The 23,727-nt window shown below is 42.7% G+C and overlaps 1 protein-coding gene across 1 annotated transcript in view; it reads right to left on the minus strand.

Annotated features, from left to right (window-relative positions):
* Positions 1–2,672: 2,672 nt before the first annotated feature.
* TUSC3 (tumor suppressor candidate 3) overlaps positions 2,673–23,727 on the minus strand; it is a 489,870-nt gene continuing 468,815 nt past the window's right edge. The window contains exons 9-10 of the mRNA XM_069744425.1: positions 22,070–22,160; positions 2,673–5,801 (exon numbers count right to left, since the gene is read on the minus strand). Of these exons, the coding sequence (XP_069600526.1) occupies positions 5,786–5,801; positions 22,070–22,160 (107 nt within the window). The 3' untranslated portion in view covers positions 2,673–5,785. The remainder of the gene's footprint in view (positions 5,802–22,069; positions 22,161–23,727) is intronic.

Here is a 23,727-nt window from a genome sequence, read left to right on the forward strand (position 1 = left end):
TGTACAGGATCAGAACCAATACATGTACATGGATTCATCACCAGAACCATCAGCAATACATGAATACGGCATCAGAACCCAAATCAGTATATTAATACTACACCAGCAGGGTTTAATGCTGAACAAGCTTGTCAGTCAGTGCAGGGGGTATGGTTACAGTCACCACTCCCTATACAAAGTGCGGTGAAAGACTAAATGCCGAGTGCCGCTGGGGAGAATAAAGCTAAAGTCCTCCCGGTGGTCTAAATGCCGATGCTGGGCAGGTTCAGTACCCTTTTAACCTGCAGGTTAACTCCATATCTGCAGATTAATAGCGTTTTTCATGTGACAGGTTCCCTTTAACAATGGCACAGAGAATCAGGGAGTTGTTGATAAAAGCCAGCAAAAGACTAAGGACAAAACAGAAACTACAGTACTAAGAAGTCAGTATCACAAACATTTACTACATAGGTGGCATGGTCTCTGGAGAAATTTTCTGCAGACCTCCATCTTTTCTGGTCATCTGCAGCACATCCTGACAGTGCCCATGAAAATAGAAGTGTTATTGTAATTCCCCTGACTAAAAGTAATATCTGCCCTATGCTGTGCCCCTAAACAGATAATTGCCCCTAGGGATGAGAGAACCGGAACTGGAAAGTTCGGGGTTCATACTGAACTTTTAGTGTTTGGTACTGGACCCCAAACACGGACTTCTTATGACAGCGAGTCTGGCACTCGGCACTCAACAGTCCAGCGTTAAAGCTACCATGAGAACTGGTGGCTGAGAACTCGGGTAACCTTTAGGCTATGTGCCCACATTACGGATTTCTGTGACAGATTATTCGACTCAGTTTTTGAAAAATCCGCAGGTAAAACACACTGCGGATTACCAGTGGGTTTCCAGCATTTTTTGTGCGTTTTTCCTGCGGTTTTTCACCTGCGGATTCATATTATGGAACAGGTGTAAAACTCTGCGGAATCCGCACAAAGAATTGACATGCTACGGAAAATAAACTGCAGCGTTTCCACGCGGTATTTTCCGCAGCATGTGCACTGCGGATTTTGTTTTCCATAGGTTTACATGGTACTGTAAACCGGATGGAAAACTGCTGCGAATCCACAGCGTCGAATCCGCTACAGATCCGCAGGCAAATCCGCAACGTGTGCACATAGCCTAAAGTTTACCAGAGTTCACTGTCATCGGATCTCCAGGCAGCCTTGAGGCCTGGAAACCTTTGAAGGACACTTTAAGGCAGGGGTCCCCATCTCCAGTCCTCAAGGCCCACCAACAGGCCATGTTTTCAGGATTTCCTTAGTATTGCCCAGGTGATAATTGCATTACCTGTGCAAAACAAAGGAAAACCTGAAAACATGATCTGTTGGTGGGCCTTGAGGACTGGAGTTGGGGAACACTGCTTTAAGGTTACTGTTTGAACACCTGGAGGCTGTGAACTAAAGTTACCTTGAATAACCTCTGCAGTCTCATTCTCACAATCATGGCTCATGGACGATGATGTTACTGAGGTGAAAAATATTAGAAAAATCAGTGTACGAGGTGGGACCTAGTTGGTTGTTGTAGGATCTGCTTACATTTTTTTCTTAATTAATAAATGGGTAAACCAGGGAATGTCTGGGGGAGTCTTCACATAAACATTTTTTTCCTGTGTTTATTTTTAATTCAACTTTCTGGGTTTGTAATGGAGGCATCTGACAGATGACAACATTGGGTCACCATGGCAACAAACGGGCCAGAGCGATGACATCGCCGGGACACCGTTTGGAGTGCACAGAGGGCTCCATCCCTCTGCATGCTTGCTAAATGCTGTAATCACAGGTGATCACAGGTGATTATTTATGGGGTTACAGTGCCGGGAGCAGTGCGGTCACCGCTCTTGCACTGAGTGCTGGGTGTCAGCTGTCAGAATCAGCTGTCACCCGGCGGTGGTGGCGCACTCAACCCGTGTGCATGCAAAATCGCCATGACATAGCCATACGTCCAAGGTCTTTAGGTACCAGCCGTCCTGGACGTCTGAATACATATCAAAGGTCGTGGAGTGGTCAAACAAATATTGTATTATTTAATTCCGGTGATTTGTGGATTTTTTGTGGATGGATGAATTGGATCCATTCCAGGTGAAGACTCTTTGTGGAATGTCAGCCAGTCAACAATAAAAGGAATTGGAAGGATATTAACCTAGATTTTTGTTTTTAAAGGGAATCTATTACCAGGTTTTCACCACCAAATATGAGAGCAGTTTAATCTAGGGACAGAGACGCTATCACTTACTGGGTTGCTTGCTGTAGTTTAGATAAAACACAGTTTTATCAGCAGGAGATTATCATTAGCTGTCTATAAAACCTGCTGCCATGTAGCCCTCCATATTTATAGGTTCTGTATAAGCTCACTCACATCATTGATTGGCAGAATTCTGCCTATGCATAGTGTACACAAAAATCTGCCAATTAGTGGTGTGGGTGTGGTTAGACAGAAATCAGCATTCACAGAACTGCTAGATGTGCAGCAGATAAAAGTGATTTTAATCCAAACTATAGCAAGCAGCCCAGTAAGTAATACATCATTGGATTCAGGCTCTCTGCCACTACATCATGGTGCATTCAGATGAAGTACTAAAAGCCAGGTGACAGATTCCTTTAAAGATTTCCACAAGACTGTTTGAAAAAGAAAGATGCAATTCTGCAAACTTGAAGAAACTTTTATTATGGTTTTATTTCCATCATTCATTTGTAGTTGTAACTTTAATTCAGTAATGACACAACTAAGTAAATGTATAGCACCCACTTGACAAAGCCTTTTATATCACTTCATGTTTTTTTCAAGTTGACTAAATAGTAGTCCCAAAAAAGTGACTGAGTACAATGAGCAATAATTAGGTTTATAAATCCCATTTCGCCCCAAGCTAAACAAATACATCTGAAAACACAAAATGCAATTCAGATTTTTTTTAATACATAAACATAATAAGACATAACTCACAATATCTGATATTCCAAATGTAATAAATTATGAAATATGAACAATTTTACCATTCATAAACATGAGACTTTTTGTTCTTCATTTTATCATTTATACATTGAACATTCTTAAAATAGACAAATAATGTCACAGAGAGAAATGACTGAGAATATTTGGGGAATCCATCTAGCATAGTAAACAGGTAAATGAAAAAAGAAATGTAGGTGAATGTCTGCCTTGTGTTATAGGATGTGTGCGGGAATTATCGAACAGGATATTGTGGTAACTCGTTAACATAAAAGCAATTATATTGGATAGATAAGCTTCTCAATTACATTTCTCCTTCAATGAAAAAGCGCATTTTATGCAGTTCAAGGAAGGCCTCTACATTTATTGTCATATTTGTCCAACATGCATATTTTATGGCCTACATTTCTTGTCTTATTCGATGGTGAACTTACTTAAGACCTGAAATAAAGCTTTTTTTTTTATTGGGTTTTTAATATCATGGTAAAAAAAACTTTTTTCAAGTTAAATGTAGTTGAACATAAAATCTATATACAGTACGGACCAAAAGTTTGGACACACCTTCTCATTTAAATTTTTTTTCTGTATTTTCATGATTATGAAAATTGTACATTCACACTGAAGGCATCAAAACTATGAATTAACACATGTGGAATTATATACTTAACAAAAAAGTGTGAAACAACTGAAATTATGTCTTATATTCTAGGTTCTTCAAAGTAGCCACCTTTTGCTTTGATGACTGCTTTGCACACGCATGGTGTTTACTTCAGTCATGATTTTTGAGGGGGGAGTTTTATCCAGTATAACCTTTTATATTTAGGTTTTCCATATTTTTCAGAACATGGAGCTATACCCTTCATGTTTGTATACACCATTTCAATTGTATCCACTGATCTCTACTACTATATGTGCTTTTATGACAATCTTTAGCATTTGGGTCAGTAAAGATGTTGTTCTATTTAGGTTTCTAGTCCCTAGCAGTTGAAAAAAATTCAGAAACCCAAAAGAAAAAACATTTTCTTCCTCCTCCAGTTTGAAGTATATATACCGTATATACTCGAGTATAAGCCGACCCCCCTAATTTTGTAACTAAAAACTGGGAAAACTTAATGACTCGAGTATAAGCCTAGGGTGGAAAATGCAGCAGCTACCGGTAAATGTCAAAAGTAAAAATAGATACCAATAAAAGTAAAATTAATTGAGACATTAGTAGGTTACATGGTTTTTGAATATCCATATTGAATCAGGAGCCCCATAAAATGCTACATAAAGTTTATGATGGGCCCATAAGATGCTCCATATTAAAATATGCCCCATATAATCCTGCATAAAGGTTAATAATGGCCCTATAAGATGCTCCATAGACACATTTGCCCAATATAATGCTGCACAAATGCTGATTATGGCCTCATAAGATGCTCCATAGACACATTTGCCCAATATAATGCTGCACAAATGCTGATTATGGCCCCATAAGATGCTCCATAAAGATATTTGCCCCATATAGTGCTGCACAAACCTTGATTATGGCCCTATAAGATGCCCCATACAGACACTTGCCCCACATAATGCTGCACAAACGTTATGGCCCCATATAGTGCTGCACAGACGTTATGGCCCCATATAGTGCTGCACAAACGTTATGGCCCCATAGATGCTCCATACAAACACTTGCCCCATATAGTGCTGCACAAACGTTATGGCCCCATAGATGCTCCATACAAACACTTGCCCCATATAGTGCTGCACAAACGTTATGGCCCCATATAGTGCTGCACAGACGTTATGGCCCCATATAGTGCTGCACAGACGTTATGGCCCCATATAGTGCTGCACAAATGTTATGGCCCCATAGATGCTCCATACAGACACTTGCCCCATTTGCTGTTGCAGCGATAAAAAAAATTAAATCACATACTCAACTTTCGGTTGCTCAGGCCCCCGGCACTTTCAATAGTCACCTGCTTCTCGTTCCGGCGCCACTCCATCTTCAGCACTGACGTTCAGGCAGAGGGTGCACACTAACCACGTCACCGCACCCTCTGACCTGAGCGTCACTGCTGAAGACAGAGCGGCGGATGGAACGAAGAGCAGGTGAATATCGTGCAGCACAGCGCTCCCCTCCCCGTTATACTCACCTGCTCCTGGCGCTGTGCAGTCCCTGCTTCCCTGACGCCGCAGCTTCATCCTGTACTGAGCGGTCACTGTTACCGCTCATTACAGTAATGAATATGTGGCTCCATATTCATTACTGTAATGAGCGGTACCATGTGACCGGTGAGTACAGGAAGAAGCTGCCGGCGCCGGGGAAGCCAGGGATCTGCAGGGACTGCGCTAGGAGTAGGTGAGTATAATTAGACAGCCCCCGCTCCCCCTCCCCTGCCGACCCATGGGTATGACTCGAGTATAAGCCGAGAGGGGGACTTTCAGCCCAAAAAAGTGGGCTGAAAATCTCGGCTTATACTCGAGTATATACGGTAGGTATATGTCTGTCTATCTTACCCATTTAGCCCGATTGAAGAATATAGAATAAAGCTGTAAACAGAAGACATTTAATTTGGAGATGACGCCACTAAAAATATATAGTAAATTTATAAGTACTACTGTATTCTATGCTAAAAAATCTAATTATATTTTCATTAACAATAAAAATTCAGGCACAAATTAATATACCACAACACTAAAACACAAAGTAAACAAACAGCCAGTGAAGTGCGAATAATGAATATATACGCCATGTGCTCCAGCAGGAATGCTTTGTCTTCAGAATATACTGTGACATCTTGGGAATGCTGGTATATTTCATTTAATTAAAAAACTGAAACAGAAAACAGAATACATTATCCGTGAATGCCCTGGTATTATTAATGTTATTAATTACATCGTACTAATTAAGCTGCTATATAATAAGATTGTCGTCAATAAATTAACCTTTTTTCCAAACAAATAAAAATATTTTTTCAACGGTGTGACATTAACTGCTCCTGCTTAAAGGGTTTATTCCATCTTCAAAAGCAGAGCGCACCGTTCCGCAACCTCCTGACTTTTTGATTGTAGGGGTCGGAGAATACTGCTTGACTGACAATTCATGCCAGCAGAAGTGGTGTGACACTGGCCTGTGTGTGCTCCGTTGCTGCTATGTGGGGCAGCACTTAAGGCCAATCTCAGGAGCTAACCCCTCTAGAGTGATCTCAGAAGGTAACCCCCCAGTAGCCACCTCTCCAAGACAGATGCGGTGGCTGGTCCCCTTGACAACAAGGAGGAAATATTGAAAAGGAAAATACAATTATCAGGAGAATGGAGGCATATAGAAACATTACAAAAATGACAAATTAACAGAATTTTGCAATTGCTACCCAACAGAGTTGGTGTGAATTGGTTTTCATCAGTAATATTTGGTCACTGGATTACAACTTGGAGAGCTGCTTTCAACCTGATGGCATCCGCAGCTCTTCTTTTGATTAACCAGTTTTGTACAAAATCACATGTGCATCACAACGTAAATATACATCAAGCCAGACTGGCTAATCAAAAGAAGAGCCGCAGATGCTAGGAGATAGGATAAGGTTCTCAAGAATCCCACCAGTGGGCACAAATTACTGACGTGGCCAATTGATTGGGTCCTGTTTATTGCTTTGAACCAACTCTACTATCTATATTTATGTATTAAAATCAATGGGAAAAGACCCTCTAAGGCTTCTCCATACATGACCTGCATTTGAGGCTAATAACCATCTTGAATCTTAATATTAATTATACACCGGCTTTATTCATATTTGTTATAAAGCTGGTTTGTGTTTACTTTATGTAAAGTTTTGTAATGATCTTAAAAAACAAAACAACCATTTAAAAAGACTTTAATGAGCTGCTAAAAACTGGGCTAACAAGCCTATCTCATTACTATCAAGTTAAAACAAAGTATTAGGCATTAGGATACAAAAAGTAATGGGAATAGACAATTGATTAATACTCCTGTCCAGAACCCAACTAATCATGATTTAATGTTCCATCCCCCTGCCAAAGGATCACAATATTTACATATTATTTATGTAAAAATATTATCTTTTGTCAGGGGATAGGACATTAAATGATGATTAAGGGAAAAAGTTGGGAGATAGACTGGAATATTAATCAATTGTCTATTCCAATGACTTTCTTCATCCTAATGTTGAATCCCTTGTTTTAGCAGACAGGGTGGTTAGCCCAGTTTTAAGTTATCAATAAAAAGTGTTTTTAAACTTTTTTTTTTCCCGGCAGCGACAAAGTTTAAAATACTTAAACCGTCTTTGCTTAATGAATACTGCACAATGAGGTCACTACAAGAAATTATTTCAGTGCTGGCTCTGACGAAGAAGTGAAAATTAATGTTAGGGTGTAGAACAGCAAATCTCAAGGTAATGAAAAATTGGGCTATTATTCTACGCTGCAGCCGGAGGCTTTTGCTAGTGGTTTAGGGTAAGTTTACGCTTGCCGATTTGCAGCTGTTAAACAGCTGCCAATAATCCACATGTAAGCTGATTAGTGGTCATTTAACAGCTTGTTTAGGTCAACCAGCTGCACTTCCAACTTCCATGAGCATAGAACAATCGTTAAATATGATCTTTCAGTGCGTATAGAGTATCATTGTTCTTTGCAGCACATCTCCTGTTTACACAGAATGCAAGCTTAAAAGTCATTTCACCTTAAGAAGGATTGTTTTGTTTGTTCATCGGGTTATTATCAGCCTATTTAGACAGGTCAATTATCAAGAAATAAGCACTGTTATGAACACTTGTTTCCAATAGTCAGTCAGTGTATATAAACCCTTACTGTCTTCTGCCCATTTACTGTGCATAAAGATATACCAAAGGTCATCATGTCTCCCAATTAGAGTTGAGCGAATTTGTTTGGAATCGGTCACCGAATCTGAATTTGCCATATTTGTGGCATATTGATATCCTATGTTTACCAAATGTATGTTTGACGATCGATTTCAAACATTTTCAGTCATTTCTACTCCCATTGACTCCAATGACATTCGGCGAATATTGCAAATACAATATTCGCAGCCGATCATAATCGGAACCGAATTTTGAAAAATTCACTCAACTCTACTCACAATACATTATCTTCATAATTTGTCACAGAAGGTTGCCTCACTTAAGAGTATTAAGATAATTTTAAGTGCAACTGTTATAAATTTTTTTACATAGAGTAGACACTGCAAAAAGCTGTCAATCAATCAAGGTGTGCATATTGAGACCCTTGCCGATCGCACAGAGCACTGAATTGAAGCGTGCAGCTTAAAGGACAGGGTATGGGCTCAATAGTAAGTCTAAGAGTCTTTTTACAGCATGTGAGAATCAGTGTACTGACCCACAGACTTACTGTTGAGACTTACTAAATTGACCAGTGACCACATTTTGTGCTGTGATATACTAGCATTGTGTTATCCAAGTCAGAATAACCTTTGCTAGATCTGTATATACAGTGGGTACAGAAAGTATTCAGACTCTTTTTCACTCTTCGTTTTATTACAGCCATTTGGTAAATTCAAAAAAGTCCATTTTTTTTCTCATTAATGTGCACTCTGCACCCCATCTTGACTGGTAAAAAACAGAAATGTAGAAATGTTTGAATATTTATTAAAAAGAAAAACTGAAATATCCCATGGTCATAAGTATTCAGACCCTTGCTTAGATACTCATACTTAAGTCAAGATAAAAAGAAAAAAAGTTCGAGCTGCACAGCCTTGTCTTTCAGCAGATCAGCGGCGATGATTCACAGCAATCAGCCTTCAGTGCAGGGGGTGCTCGCATGGAAGACAACTGTGTGCATATGACTAAGAGCAGAAAAATGCGGCAGCACTCACCCTGTAGTGGTCCAATGCTTTTATTCAAGACATGAGGATTTACAGCTTCACGGTCCGAGGGAGTGCAGGTGAACGGGAGGTGAGCAGGCAACGACGACGGCCGTTTCGCGCTGATCAAGCGCTTCAACGGGTCTGATAGGGGAGGAAGTGACGCCGGCTAAAAAAGGTGAGTGAGAGCAAATAGCCCCCACCCCGCCGCACGTCCACAACTCCGCTACCAAGAGGTACAGGTGCTTGACAAACAACACATTAATTAGATTAAAAACAACAATCCCTGAGTAACAAGCTTTGACAAAAATCCATAATTAATGGAAAAACCAGAGAAAAGAAAGGGGAAACACATCTCCAGGATGATCGCGCAATCTATCCTCCCATAATTAATTTCCATACACAGAAGCAGTATAAATATATAGAAAATATAAAACATGAAAAACCTGGTATGCAGACCTATTACGTCTCCTGCGGTTCAGGGGAATGTGACCGGCCCATCCATAGAAGGACATGCAATAGAGAAATAACGAGGAACGGAGAAATAGAAAAACGGATGGCTTTCGTACGCATAATCCACCGTGCTTCCGCCCTTAATAAAAGTTTATGTAAATCACCCCCTCCCGGTGGTAGTGTTACCCGCTCTATCCCGGAAAAAGTAAGGAGTTCTGATTTTCATACTTAAGTCACATGCTGTCCATTTCCTTGTGATCCGCCTTGAGATGGTTCTACTCCTTCATTGGAGTCCAGCTGTGTTTAAGTAAACTGATAGGACTTGATTTGGAAAGGCTCACACCTGTCTACATAAAACCTCACAGCTCACAGTGCATGTCAGACCAAATGAGAATCATGAGGTCAAAGGAACTGGCCAAGGAGCTCAGAGACAGAATTGTGGTAAGATCTGGCCAACGTCACAACAGAATTTCTGCAGTACTCAAGGTTCCTAAGAGAACAATGGCCTCCATAATCCTTAAATGGAAGAAGTTTGGGACCACCAGAAGTCTTCCTAGACCTGGCCGTCCAGCCAAACTGAACAATTGTGGGAGAAGGGCCTTGGTGAGAGAGGTAAAGAAGAACCCCAAGATCATTGTGGCTGAACTCCAGAGATGCAGTAGGGAGATGGGAGAAAGTTCCACAAAGTCAACTATCACTGCAGCCCTCCACCAGTCGGGCCTTTATGGCAGAATGGTGCGACGAAAGCCTCTCTTCAGTGCAAGACAAATGAAAGCCTGCATAGAGTTTGCTAAAAAACACATGAAGGACTCCCAGACTATGAGAAATAAGATTCTCTGGTCTGAAGAGACAAAGATAGACCTTTTTGGTGATAACTCTAAGCGGTATGTGTGGAGAAAACCAGGCACTCATATCACCTGCCCAATACAATCCCAACAGTGAAACATGGTGGTTGCAGTAGCATGCCATGGGGGTGTTTCTCAGCTGCAGGGACAGGAAAACTGGTTGTCATTGAAGGAAACATGAATGTGGCCAAGTACAGAGATATCCTGGATGAAAACCTTCTTCCAGAGTGCTCTGGACCTCAGACTTGGCTAAAGGTTCACCTTCCAACTAGACAATGACCCTAAGAACATAGCTAAAATAACAAAGGAGTGGCTTCAGAACAACTATGTGACCATTCTAGACTGGCCAAGCCAGAGCCCTGACCTAAACCCAATTGAGCATCTCTGGAGAGACCTGAAAATGGCTGTCCACCAATGTTCACCATCCAACCTGATGGAACTGGAGAGGATCTGCAAGGAAAAATGGCAGAGGATCCCTAAATCCAGGTGTGAAAAATGTGTTTCATCATTCCCAAGAAGACTCATGGCTGTACTAGCGCAAAAGGTGCTTCTACTCAATACTGAGCAAAGAGTCTGAATACTTATGACCAGGTGATATTTCAGTTTTTCTTTTTTAATAAATTTCCCAAAATTTCTACATTTGTTTTTTTTCAGTCAAGATGGGGTGCATGAGAAAAAAAAATGATTTTTTTTTAAATTTACCAAATGGCTGCAATGAAACAAAGAGTGAAAAATGTAAAGGGGTCTGTTAGGAGTCGAGTTTCCTCTGCTGCACAGGGGGAATCTCGATCCGTCTCCGCTGCGGTCTCCCATTCTCCTCCAGCCGCAGTGGAGTCTGCTCAGCAGGGACGTCGATCCCAGTGTCTTGCTCGCTCTCACTCTGTACAGAGAGTTACTGCTGCTTCTTCAGCTCCTGCCATTAAAGTCAGTGCTGGTCAGCGGCGAGCGGACTTCCCTGGGACTAAGTCCTTGTTTGCGCACACTGAGCATGCCCAGAGCAAGATCTCCCGTTGGAGATCGAGGGTCATGTGCTCTGGCTCTGCAGCGCATTCCATTGGTCCTCTTGGCAGGCCCTGGAAGGGCAAAGTTTCTGTGGCCACTTCCTGTCCTGCAATTATATAAACTGCGCATGACCGCACGGCCATGCGCTAGTGTACAATTGAATACGTGTGTTTGTTGTGAGTGCAAGTCGTTCATTAAATACCCCTACCCTATTGTATGACTGTTCGCGTATGGAGTATGGCTGCTATCTAGCGCCCAACAAATCACTCAACGTGTCACACACGTATCAGCGTCTATTGCTGTGACCGCCAGTGCGGCGCCACGCGCCAGTAGTGCACTTCCTGACCCACGTCTGGGTGCTTAGTGGTGCCTGCCAGCACGGCACAGTTCGCACTTCGGTGCTCTAATTATTAAGAGTTGCCTAACACACCCTGTTGCGGTGTTGTGTCAGCAAGTGGTCTAATCGGACTTCAATCCTAGTTGGGGTTAAGTTCGCTGACTGCTTGCTCGCCTTCTATGTGCGGTACCGCGATCCTGTGACGCAACAGGATCGCTTCTTTCACGTTGGGTGAAGTTTAACCCACGCGAGTATACTTATGAGTACCGCCATATAGTCCGTCATTACTCAGCAGCAGGTTCCATCTCTGCACGGTGGACCCCGGGCTACGAACGCACCGTACACTATCAGTCTTATTATTTGGTGCGTTCCGCTAGCCCTAACATTACACTAGCGCCAGGGTCTGGCTAGTGATGACGGACAAACAGCAGTTGCTGTACAGGCTGCCAGCGTGGCTGCAGCAACTTTGTCCATTGCCACCCCTGTTCCGACATTTTCTCGCCTCCCGCTGCCAGAAAAAGTTTCTGGTAATAGCAAATTTTGTAGGGGATTCGTGAGTCAGTGCTCTATTCATCTTGAGCTTCTGGCTGCACGTTTCCCCACAGAGCGGGCTAAGGTGGGATTTATTGTGTCTCTATTGTCGGACAGGGCGTTGGAATGGGCTACGCCGCTGTGGGAGCGTGGCGATCATGTGGTGCAGAGTGCTCCTCTGTTTTTGAGCACTTTAAAACAGGTCTTTTTAGGACCTCAAGTCACCCATGATACTGCGCTCCAACTGCTGGCATTAACTCAGGGTGAGTCCTTGGTCAGTCATTTTGCCGTCCAATTCCGCACTTTAGCATCTGAGCTGGAATGGTCGGATAAAGCTCTTATCCCCATATTTTGGAGGGGCTTGGCTGACCATGTAAAGGACGCTCTGGCCACTAGGGAGATTCCTGCCACACTGGAGGAGTTAATAACAGTCTCCACTCGAATTGACCTCCTTTTAACGAGCGGAGGTTAGAGCGAGCCCAGTGTAGGCAGAGGTTTCGGCTGGCTCCTACTTTCGCCAAACCTCTGGAATCTCCGGTCCTGGTTCCTGAGTCACATGAGGCCAGGGAAGTGTCACAAGCGGGACCTAAGTCCCGGACCGCTTGTGCACTCAGGGTCTGTCATGTTTGCCAGCAGTCTGGACATTTAGCCACCAGATGTCCTCAGCGGTCAAGGAAACGTCAGCGTCTAGTGGTCGTAGGTGGAGGTACACTAGACACGGCGACGTTTGCCTCTAAATTGTCCTTTAAGGGGACAATTACTATAGGCTCATTCTCCCACTCGGTAGAGCTCTGCGTGGATTCTGGGGCGGAGGGCAATTTTATGTCTTCTGCCTTCGCCCAACGCCACGCAATACCTCTGGTTATGCTAGCTCAACCTGTAACGGTACGAGTGGTGAATGGGTCGACTCTGCCCTCACAGATAACTCACCAGACCATCCCTTTTACTCTGTCCATGTCGCCATCTCATCAGGAGATTATTTTTCTGCTCGTCATTCCAGAGGGAATTGATGAAGTCCTGTTGGGAATACCTTGGCTACGGTACCACTCTCCTCATATCGAGTGGTCCTCAGGCAGAATTCTGGGATGGGGTGAATCTTGTGGGGGTAGGTGTCAGAGGGAGTGCGTTCAGGTAGCTACAACTGAGGTACCCGCAGATCTTTCCTCTCTCCCCAAGCAGTATTGGTCGTATGCAGACGTATTCTCCAAAAAGGCGGCGGAGACCCTTCCGCCCCATCGCCCCTATGACTGTCCTATTGACCTCTTGCCTGGTGCTGAGCCTCCCCGGGGTCGAGTCTATCTGCTATCTCTCCCGGAGACGGAGGCAATGTCACAGTACATCCAGGAAAATCTGGCAAGAGGGTTCATCAGGAAGTCAGTGTCACCTGCTGGGGCAGGGTTCTTCTTCGTGCAGAAGAAGAGTGGGGAATTGCGTCCATGCATAGACTACAGGGGTCTTAACGCCATCACCGTTAAGAATAAATACCCTTTGCCTTTGATATCTGAACTGTTCGATAGGCTTCGGGGAGCAAGGGTATTTACTAAATTAGATCTGCGGGGTGCTTACAACCTGATTCGCATCCGTGAAGGGGACGAATGGAAGACTGCTTTTAACACCAGGGATGGGCACTATGAATATGTGGTGATGCCCTTTGGGCTCTGTAATGCCCCAGCCATTTTCCAAGACTTTATGAACGATATCTTCCGGGATATGCTTTCCACCTCGGTCGTAGTCTATCTGGATGATATTCTCATCTACTCTCCAGATATTGACTCCCACCGGAGAGATGTTTGCAAAGTCTTCGACCTCCTACGGGCAAACTCCCTCTATGCCAAGTTGGAGAAGTGTATGTTTGAGCAGGAGTCCTTACCTTTCCTAGGCTACATCATCTCAGCCCAGGGATTGGCTATGGATCCTGCCAAACTACAGGCTGTGATGGACTGGCAGGAACCCCATTCTCTTAAAGCGGTGCAGCGCTTTATGGGGTTCATCAATTATTATCGCCAGTTCATCCCGCATTTCTCAACTTTGGTAGCTCCCTTGGTTGCCCTCACCAAGAAGGGGGCGAATCCCAAATTGTGGTCTGAGGAGGTCTCCAAGGCTTTTATCTCTATAAAGTCACACTTCGCTAGCGCTCCCATTCTTCATCGCCCCGATGTTGATAAGCCATTTATCATGGAGGTGGATGCCTCTTCTGTTGGTGCTGGAGCAGTCCTCTTCCAAAAGGATGCTCAAGGTCGGAAGCATCCTTGCTTCTTTTTCTCCAAGACCTTCTCACCAGCAGAGAGGAATTATTACATCGGGGACAGGGAGTTGCTAGCCATGAAGTTGGCTTTCTCGGAGTGGAGACATCTCTTGGAGGGAGCACGTTTTCCCTTCCAAGTCTTCACAGATCACAAAAATTTGGTGTATGTGCAGACAGCTCAGCGGTTGAATTCTCACCAGGCCAGATGGTCCTTGTTCTTCTCCCGGTTTCATTTCACCCTCCATTTCCTTTCTGGGGAGAAGAACATTCGGGCCGACGCTCTCTCTCGCTCCGTTGTGTCATCTGCGGAGGAGGAGGAGGAGCCTCGGCTTATTGTCCCCACCGAGAGTTTGAGAACCGTGGCCCCGGTTTCGCTGGAGTCTGTGCCCCCGGGCAAGACTTTTGTTCCATCTAGTTTGCGACCGGAGGTTCTCTCTTGGGCGCACTCGTCCAGGGTGGGTGGACATTTTGGTACTAAAAGGACATCAGAGTTACTGGCGAGGACATACTGGTGGCCGCATATGGCTCGTGATGTCGCGGAGTATGTTCGGGCGTGTGTCTCTTGTGCCAGGAACAAGACTCCTCGGCAACGGCCAGCTGGGTTGCTTTATCCTCTGCCCGTGGCTGACAGGCCCTGGGAGATGGTCGGGATGGACTTTGTGGTTGGCTTACCCAAGTCTCGTAATTGCACAATTATCTGGGTGATCACCGATCATTTTTCCAAAATGGTGCATTTGGTGCCTCTTCCACGGCTACCATCTGCACGGGCGTTGGCTGTCTTGTTTATCAAGCATATCTTTCGCCTACACGGTATGCCAGACAAAATTGTTAGTGACCGGGGTCCCCAGTTTGCGTCTCGATTCTGGAGGGAGCTATGTCGTCTACTCAGTATTGTGTTAAATCTCTCTTCGGCATATCATCCCGAGACGAATGGGTTGGTAGAAAGGGCCAACCAGACCTTGGTCACATATCTGCGACATTTTGTTTCTGCCAGACAGGATGACTGGGCATCCTTGCTACCGTGGGCAGAGTTTGCACTTAATGCCGTAGCCGACTCTACCGGTCAGACTCCATTCCTCTTAAATTACGGCCAGCATCCGCGTGTTCCTGTGCCCATGCCTGTGTCTTCCGCTGATCCCAGGGTGGCAGACTGGGCTGTGGAGGCACGGGACATTTGGGATCACACGCAGGATGCCATTCGGGCCTCCAAGGAGAGAATGAGGTCCTCCGCCGATGTTCATCGGCGCCCCGCTCCGACTTTTGCCCCTGGCGACTTGGTGTGGCTCTCCGCCCGTAACATCAGGCTGCGAGTTGAGTCCACTAAGTTTGCTCCTCGCTATTTGGGTCCCTTCAAGGTTCTCGAACAGGTTAATCCTGTGGTCTACCGCCTGGCTCTTCCTCCACGCTTGGGTATTACCGACACCTTTCATGTGTCCCTCTTGAAACCCGTATACATGTCCCGGTTTTCCGAGTCATCTGCCGGGACATCGGGTTCGTCTATGGACGATTACGAGGTGAACGCTATTTTGGGGTGCAAGGTGGTACGTGGCAAAAAGTTTTATTTGGTGGATTGGAAGGGTTATGGTCCAGAGGACAGGTCTTGGGAGCCTGCTGAAAACATTCGGGCCCCACAGCTCATTGCTGCCTTCGAGCGTAGCGAGGCCCAAGGAGGGGGGGGGCCCTAGGAGGGGGGGTAATGTTAGGAGTCGAGTTTCCTCTGCTGCACAGGGGGAATCTCGATCCGTCTCCGCTGCGGTCTCCCATTCTCCTCCAGCCGCAGTGGAGTCTGCTCAGCAGGGACGTCGCTCCCAGTGTCTTGCTCGCTCTCACTCTGTACAGAGAGTTACTGCTGCTTCTTCAGCTCCTGCCATTAAAGTCAGTGCTGGTCAGCGGCGAGCGGACTTCCCTGGGACTAAGTCCTTGTTTGCGCACACTGAGCATGCCCAGAGCAAGATCTCCCGTTGGAGATCGAGGGTCATGTGCTCTGGCTCTGCAGCGCATTCCATTGGTCCTCTTGGCAGGTCCTGGAAGGGCAAAGTTTCTGTGGCCACTTCCTGTCCTGCAATTATATAAACTGCGCATGACCGCACGGCCATGCGCTAGTGTACAATTGAATACGTGTGTTTGTTGTGAGTGCAAGTCGTTCATTAAATACCCCTACCCTATTGTATGACTGTTCGCGTATGGAGTATGGCTGCTATCTAGCGCCCGACAAATCACTCAACGTGTCACACACGTATCAGCGTCTATTGCTGTGACCGCCAGTGCGGCGCCACGCGCCAGTAGTGCCCTTCCTGACCCAAGTCTGGGTGCTTAGTGGTGCCTGCCAGCACGGCACAGTTCGCACTTCGGTGCTCTAATTATTAAGAGTTGCCTAACACACCCTGTTGCGGTGTTGTGTCAGCAAGTGCTCTAATCGGACTTCAATCCTAGTTGGGGTTAAGTTCGCTGACTGCTTGCTCGCCTTCTATGTGCGGTACCGCGATCCTGTGACGCAACAGGATCGCTTCCTTCACGTTGGGTGAAGTTTAACCCACGCGAGTATACTTATGAGTACCGCCATATAGTCCGTCATTACTCAGCAGCAGGTTCCATCTCTGCACGGTGGACCCCGGGCTACGAACGCACCGTACACTATCAGTCTTATTATTTGGTGCGTTCCGCTAGCCCTAACAGGGTCTGAATACTTTCAGTACCCACTGTACATATTTAAGGGGGAGGCCAGGTTTTATTTAGTGTGCAGCCTTTGTAAGTACTAAAATGCCATCTCTGTGCTTCTTGTTGTCCTCACCATAATAAGAAGTTTGGTATAAGCTAAAGCTTTGAATGATCTCATATAAACCAGATGGCATCATGAACTGCTCGACTGAAAGGACGATGGTTGTCATATAGTGTAACCCTAGTATCCAGAACATCAGTTGAACTGATGCTGAAACAGAAAAGATGCTCTATAACTACAACTAGATTCCAAATTCTTCATTCTTGGCATCAACACCGACCTTCTGATCTGACTAATTGTAGCAAAAAGGCCATATATTCCATATATTAGCAGATTAAAATATATTAAATTTGTCTCCAAAAATTATTTCTACCATCGGGTATCTGAGGTTCTAAAGGTCTAAATCTAAAAGTTATGAGCCATAGCGTTTACTCAGACAACTACAAAAGATCCTGGAAATCCGAATGTATGTAAAGTCAGGGTTGAATAAAGGATTAATGAAACAAATAATAGAACGGCAATGTGTTTGTAATGTGTGTATATTGTAGAACAAACCTCAAGAAGATACATTTCAAGAAGATCAGTATGACATTATTGCCTTTGTGAATGAGCCTCAGAGGCGAGAGCAAAACTCAAAGTAATTGAAGATAACATAACATCAAAGAACCAATTTCCACATTTCCAAATTACATGTAAAACCATCAGAATAATTATCCATAGGCCTGTTAAACCTGTAAACCTGGATATGAGGTTTAATTATGCATGGCACTTGTGTACTCCGACACGTGTAAATGCAAATTGCAATCTTTAGTGTTCCAAGGCATTGCTGCACTTACAGATTTCAGATTTTTAGACATTCTCTGTTCTGTTTAATGCTTTTCAACAGCTCATCTGAGATGAATAATAAGTGTTGTTTTCATCCACTATAGAAAACAATCAGAATTCTTTAATTTTCCTGCTCGCTGATAGCGATATAATATGAGACTAAGAAAAATCGATGTAGTGTGTAAAAATTCTAGAAGTCTCATGGAATTAATAACTAAATAAAGGGATTAAAAAAATAAATAAAAGAATGTCTTATGTTTTTTACACATTAGCGAGAAAGGAGAGAAATGGTCTTCAATAAATACAGTTATATGAAAAAGTTTGGGCAGCCCTATTAATCTTAAGCTTAATGTTTTATAAAAATTGTTTTTTTTGCAACAGCTATTTCAGTTTCATATATCTAATAACTGTTGGACACTAATGTTTCTGCCTTGAAATGAGGTTTATTGTACTAACAGAAAATGTGCAATCTGCATTCAAACAAAATTTGACAGGTGCATAAGTATGGGCACCCTTATCATTTTCTTGTTTTAAATACTCCTACCTACTTTTTACTGACTTACTAAAGCACTTTTTTTGGTTTTCTAACCTCATTGAGCTTTGAACTTCATAGCCAGGTGTATGCAATCATGAGAAAAGCTACTTAAAGTGGCCACTTGCAAGTTGTTCTCCTGTTTGAATCTCCTTTGAAGAGTGGCATCATGGGCTCCTCAAAACAACTGTCTAATGATCTGAAAACAAAGATTATTCAACATAGTTGTTCAGGGGAAGGATACAAAAAGCTGTCTCAGAGATTTAACCTGTCAATTTCCACTGTGAGGAACATAGTAAGGAAATGGAAGAACACAGGTACAGTTCTTGTTAAGGCCAGAAGTGGCAGGCCAAGAAAAACATCAGAAAGGCAGAGAAGAAGAATGATGAGATTAGTCAAGGACAATCCTCAGACCACCTCCAGAGAGCTGCAGCATCAACTTGCTGCAGATGGTGTCACTGTGCATCGGTCAACTATACAACGCACTTTGCACAAGGAGAAGCTGTATGGGAGAGTGATGCGAAAGAAGCCGTTTCGGCAAGCACACCACAAACAGAGTCGGCTGAGGTATGCAAAAGCACATTTGGAGAAGCCAATTTCTTTTTGGAAGAAGGTCCTGTGGACTGATGAAACCAAGATTGAGTTGTTTGGTCATAAAAAAAAGGCGCTATGCATGGCGGCCAAAAAACACAGCATTCCAAGAAAAACACTTGCTACCCACAGTAAAATTTGGTGGTGGTTCCATCATGCTTTGGGGCTGTGTGGCCAATGCCGGCACCGGGAATCTTGTTAAAGTTGAGCGACGCATGGATTCCTCTCAGTATCAGCAGATTCTTGGCAATAATGTTCATGAATCAGTGACAAAGTTGAAGTTACGCAGGGGATGGATCTTTCAGCAAGACAATGATCCAAAACACCGCTCCAAATCTACTCAGGCATTCATGCAGAGGAACAACTACACTGTTCTGGAATGGCCATCCCAGTCCCCAGACCTGAATATCATTGAACATCTGTGGGATCATTTGAAGAGGGCTGTCCATGCTCGGCGACCATCAAACTTAACTGAACTGGAATTGTTTTGTAAAGAGGAATGGTCAAAAATACATTCATCCAGGATCCAGGAACTCATTAAAAGCTACAGGAAGCAACTAGAGGTTGTTATTTTCGCAAAAGGAGGATCTAGGTGCCCATACTTATGCACCTGTCAAATTTTGTTTGAATGCAGATTGCACATTTTCTGTTAGCACAATAAACCTCATTTCAAGGCAGAAACATTACTGTGTCCAACAGTTATTAGATATATGAAACTGAAATAGCTGTTGCAAAAAAAACAAAACAATTTTTATAAAACATTAAGCTTAAGATTAATAGGGGTGCCCAAACTTTTTCATATAACTGAACATAAGAAAAACCTACATTACATCTGTATACAGTAAGAATTTATGAAACATCCATTATGGTACAACACTCATTAAATAAAAAATATAATTTCATTTAGGACCCCATCACAAGTAGCACGTGTTATAAAGGGAACCTTTCATCTGATTCTTCCAGCCCAAACCACAGACAGCATGAATCAGACATTGGCTAAGTTATTGCAGTCGTTGTTGTTTTACTTCGCTTCAGAGAAAATATGCTTTGTAAAGAAATCCACGGACTGTGTGTCTTAGGCTACTTTCACACATCAGGTTTTTTGTTTCAGACTAAATCCGGCGAATGTTGGAAAAACTGGATCCGGCGCAGATTGTGAAAAACTGATGCGACAGATCCGTTTTTTTGACGGATCCGGCTAGCCTATCTAGATTATTGGATAAAAACAAATTGGAGCATGCTCAGTTTAACCCCTTAGTGACCGAGCCAAATTTTTGAAATCTGACCAGTGTCACTTTATGTGGTAATAACTCTGCAATGCTTCAAAAAATCCCAGTGATTTTGAGATTGTTTTTTCGTGACACATTATACTTTATGATAATGGTAAATTTATTTCAACATTTTTTGTGTTTATTTATAAAAAATATCAAAAATTTGAGAAAAAAGTTAAAAAATTAGCAATTTTCTAAATTTGAGTGATTATCCCTTTAATCCAGATAGTCATACAACAGCAAACCATTAATAAATAACATTTCCCACATGTCGGCTTTACATCAGCACCATTTGTAAAATGTTATTTTATTTTGTTAGCATTTTAGGAGGTTTAAAAATGTAGCAGCAATTTTTCATTTTTTCAAAGAAATTTACAAAATTTATTTTTTTAGGGACTTATCCATGTTTGAAGTGACTTTAGAGGTCTCATATATTGGGAAACCCCCAAACGTGATACCATTTTAAAAACAGCACCCCCTGACATATTGAAAACTGCTGTCAGGTCGTTTATTAACCCTTCAGGTGCTTTACAGGAATTAATGCAAAGTGGTATGACAGAAATGAAAATGTGTATTTTTACCACCTAAATGTTGCTAACTTCTAAACAGATTACTACAGCCGACAGACTCTAAGGCCGCTATTTGGTCATGAACTGCCATGGCAAACATCAGGACAACAAAATCATGATCTGAGGGCACCAATTGGAACAAAGAAGAAGCCCCCACACTCTGTTAACCATTTATAATGATGTAGTCACTATTGACAGCAGCATCTAAGGGGTTAAACAGATTTAGATGGTGCAAATACTGATCGTGGCTGGTACAGCAAGTTGTCAGCTATAGTGTACAACCGACAGATGCTGGATTGTCATCTCTATGGGGAGGCTATTCTCTTATATCTCAGGTCAGTTAAAAGACGTATTGGCGGTCATTAAGGGGTTAACCGGATCAGGCCGCCGGATCCACCATTTTCAGCATCCGGCACCTTCCGGCTCCCATAGGCTTCCGTTCTAGCAAACAGCCGGAAGCACCGGATCCGGCGCTTCAGGCTTTTTCGCCGGAGACAAAAAAAACGTTACAAGAGACGTTTTTTCTAGACGCCGGAATCGAGTGTACGCCGGATCCGGCATCAAACCAGACGGAATGCTGGGCCATCCGGCGCTAATACAAGCCAGTGGGGGAAAAACCGGATCCGGTTTTTATTTTTTCCGGTTCCGGTTTTTCTCCCGAGAACCGGATTTAGCCTGAAACAAAAAACCTGATGTGTGAAAGCAGCCTTAGTCCATTCTACTTGAGTGACGGATCTCTCCCCATATGTACACAAAGGGAGAGACAAAGGGAGTGAGGAGAATCTGACAGGGGACATGCCTCTGACTATTCATCTGAGACGCATTGTCCCTGGCCAGCTTCCAAAGTATGTTACAGTATCTTAGAAATGCCATAGCCTTTTAGAGTATAACATTTTTGGCTGTATTAACACAACCAGTTTGTGATTCATGCTGTCTGTGGTACGAGCCCATAGCTAAGTGCCATGATGTATTAGTAGATATGCTCTATTCAAATGGTGAGTCACATGGTTACATTGCCCGCAATGTCTCATCGCATACAACATGTGAAGATCCCTGGTCTATCTATGTATGGCATTCACTTATTTTTATCTAGGTCACTCTACAGAACTTAAAAAGGTTTTCAGAAAAAAAAGTTCTATTCACCTACTTTTAAAACTTGTATGAAAATCTAATGTAATTTTAGGCAAAATTTATGCGGTAATATACAAAATTCTGAAGGGTTCACAAACATTCAAGCACCACCATATCTACCAACAATATATTCACACAAAGACATTATAATACCCTATGAGAACACTCACAAATGAAAAGATATACTAGAACATACCTGTATGGATAACCGTGGTATTTTGAGCGGAAAATTGACAGTAGGAAACTGAAGAAAAAGACCACAAGGCCTAGTCCCACTAGACATATAACTAAAAAAAAAAATCAACAATAAACCTTAATTATAAATAAAAGTCACACACATTGTATATAACTTTGAAGTACACAGTACTACATATCGAATATTTGGTATTAGGAATTACATAAATAATATTGGAATGAAGCATATAATAATTTACAGATTTAGTATGTCCTACACACAATTTGTATTATGGTCAAATAAAATAATGTAAAATGATATCTCTACTAATATAATATATATAATATACTATATATCTACTAGTATAGTTTTCATCTACTGTACCTATATTGGATTTATAAATAGGTTAACATTTCACAGTCATTACGTATAAAGGATTTTCATAGATAAATGTGTTAGAGGTTCAAAAAAATAAAAATAAAAGCAAGACCACAGATTTTTTGTAAGTAAATTCTTTCATTTGCAGGCTTCCCGGCTTGCTGATTGCTTTCCTGCTGGTATTGGGTGCACACTGCTGATATGATGAAGCACACTGCCAGCTATAGTCAGGGCTTTGAGCTATAGCAGAGCATTGCTCGGCTTACAATATTCCTATTTATAGAGCATCACAATAAGCATAAGTAATTTAGCATAAAATGAAACATACATCAAACCAAATTTTATATTTTCACATGGCATAAATGCTAGGAGCTCGAAATACAACTCTATGTGACACAGTGTAAAATGGGATCACTTTCATAATTCAAGTCACTGTACATGCCGGATTTATTATGCTTCACAAAATTATGTTTGACTGAAATGCTTAGCTAAAAGTAAGTGCCTCCATCTCCATAATAATGAGGTTAGTGTAGAAGATATTGAAAATGCCATCTCATATTGACATCTAAAGCCAAAGCGTTGTGTGGCCTTAGAACTAAGGTTATTCGTAATCCAAATTTGCCAATATTAGGACATAAATCTATGAAAATAAGATATAGGCCGTGGTCTCGGGTTCTAGTATCATCCTTATATAATGTACATTAGGTAAATTTTCTTAGTTCTGGTGAAAAGATAATTTTCTGATATGACTTACATGGAACGGTCTTTACAATATATGGATGTTGTAGTGCTAAGAAAATACAACTCTTGTAGTACTAGAATTTCTTAGTGAGTTGTCAATAAGCTAGGAGAGACATTTTGTTAAACCCCTTGTGGGGGGCAATTCATTAATTTTGGCATAGTGAATAATAGTCTTAATGAAGCACTTGTGGAGTACGGTCACCTGATTCATTAAGCACCATGTGCCGCTTAGTGAATTAGGCGCGGGTGTTAACCAGCATGCGCCGCCGCCAGGAATGTACGCTAGCCAAGAACTGGCGTACATTTCTTGAGCAAGTTATACCACTTTAGTGATGTAAATTATGATGAATTTCACTGGTGGATGTCACCACGGCCGGTTACACCTATGCAATTCCATATTGGCGTAGCTGGCCTGTAAATGCCAGAAGTCACTATATTTTTGCGCAAAATCACTAGACATAAAGCTACAGACATCATTGTAATTGCATGACAGGACCTTAATAGGCAATTTTATGAGGTCAGGTTCCCTTTAATTAATATGATCAAAAAGTCACATGGCA

The sequence above is a fragment of the Ranitomeya imitator genome, chromosome 1 (assembly GCF_032444005.1).
Source record: "Ranitomeya imitator isolate aRanImi1 chromosome 1, aRanImi1.pri, whole genome shotgun sequence".
Taxonomy (NCBI): Eukaryota; Metazoa; Chordata; class Amphibia; order Anura; family Dendrobatidae; genus Ranitomeya; species Ranitomeya imitator.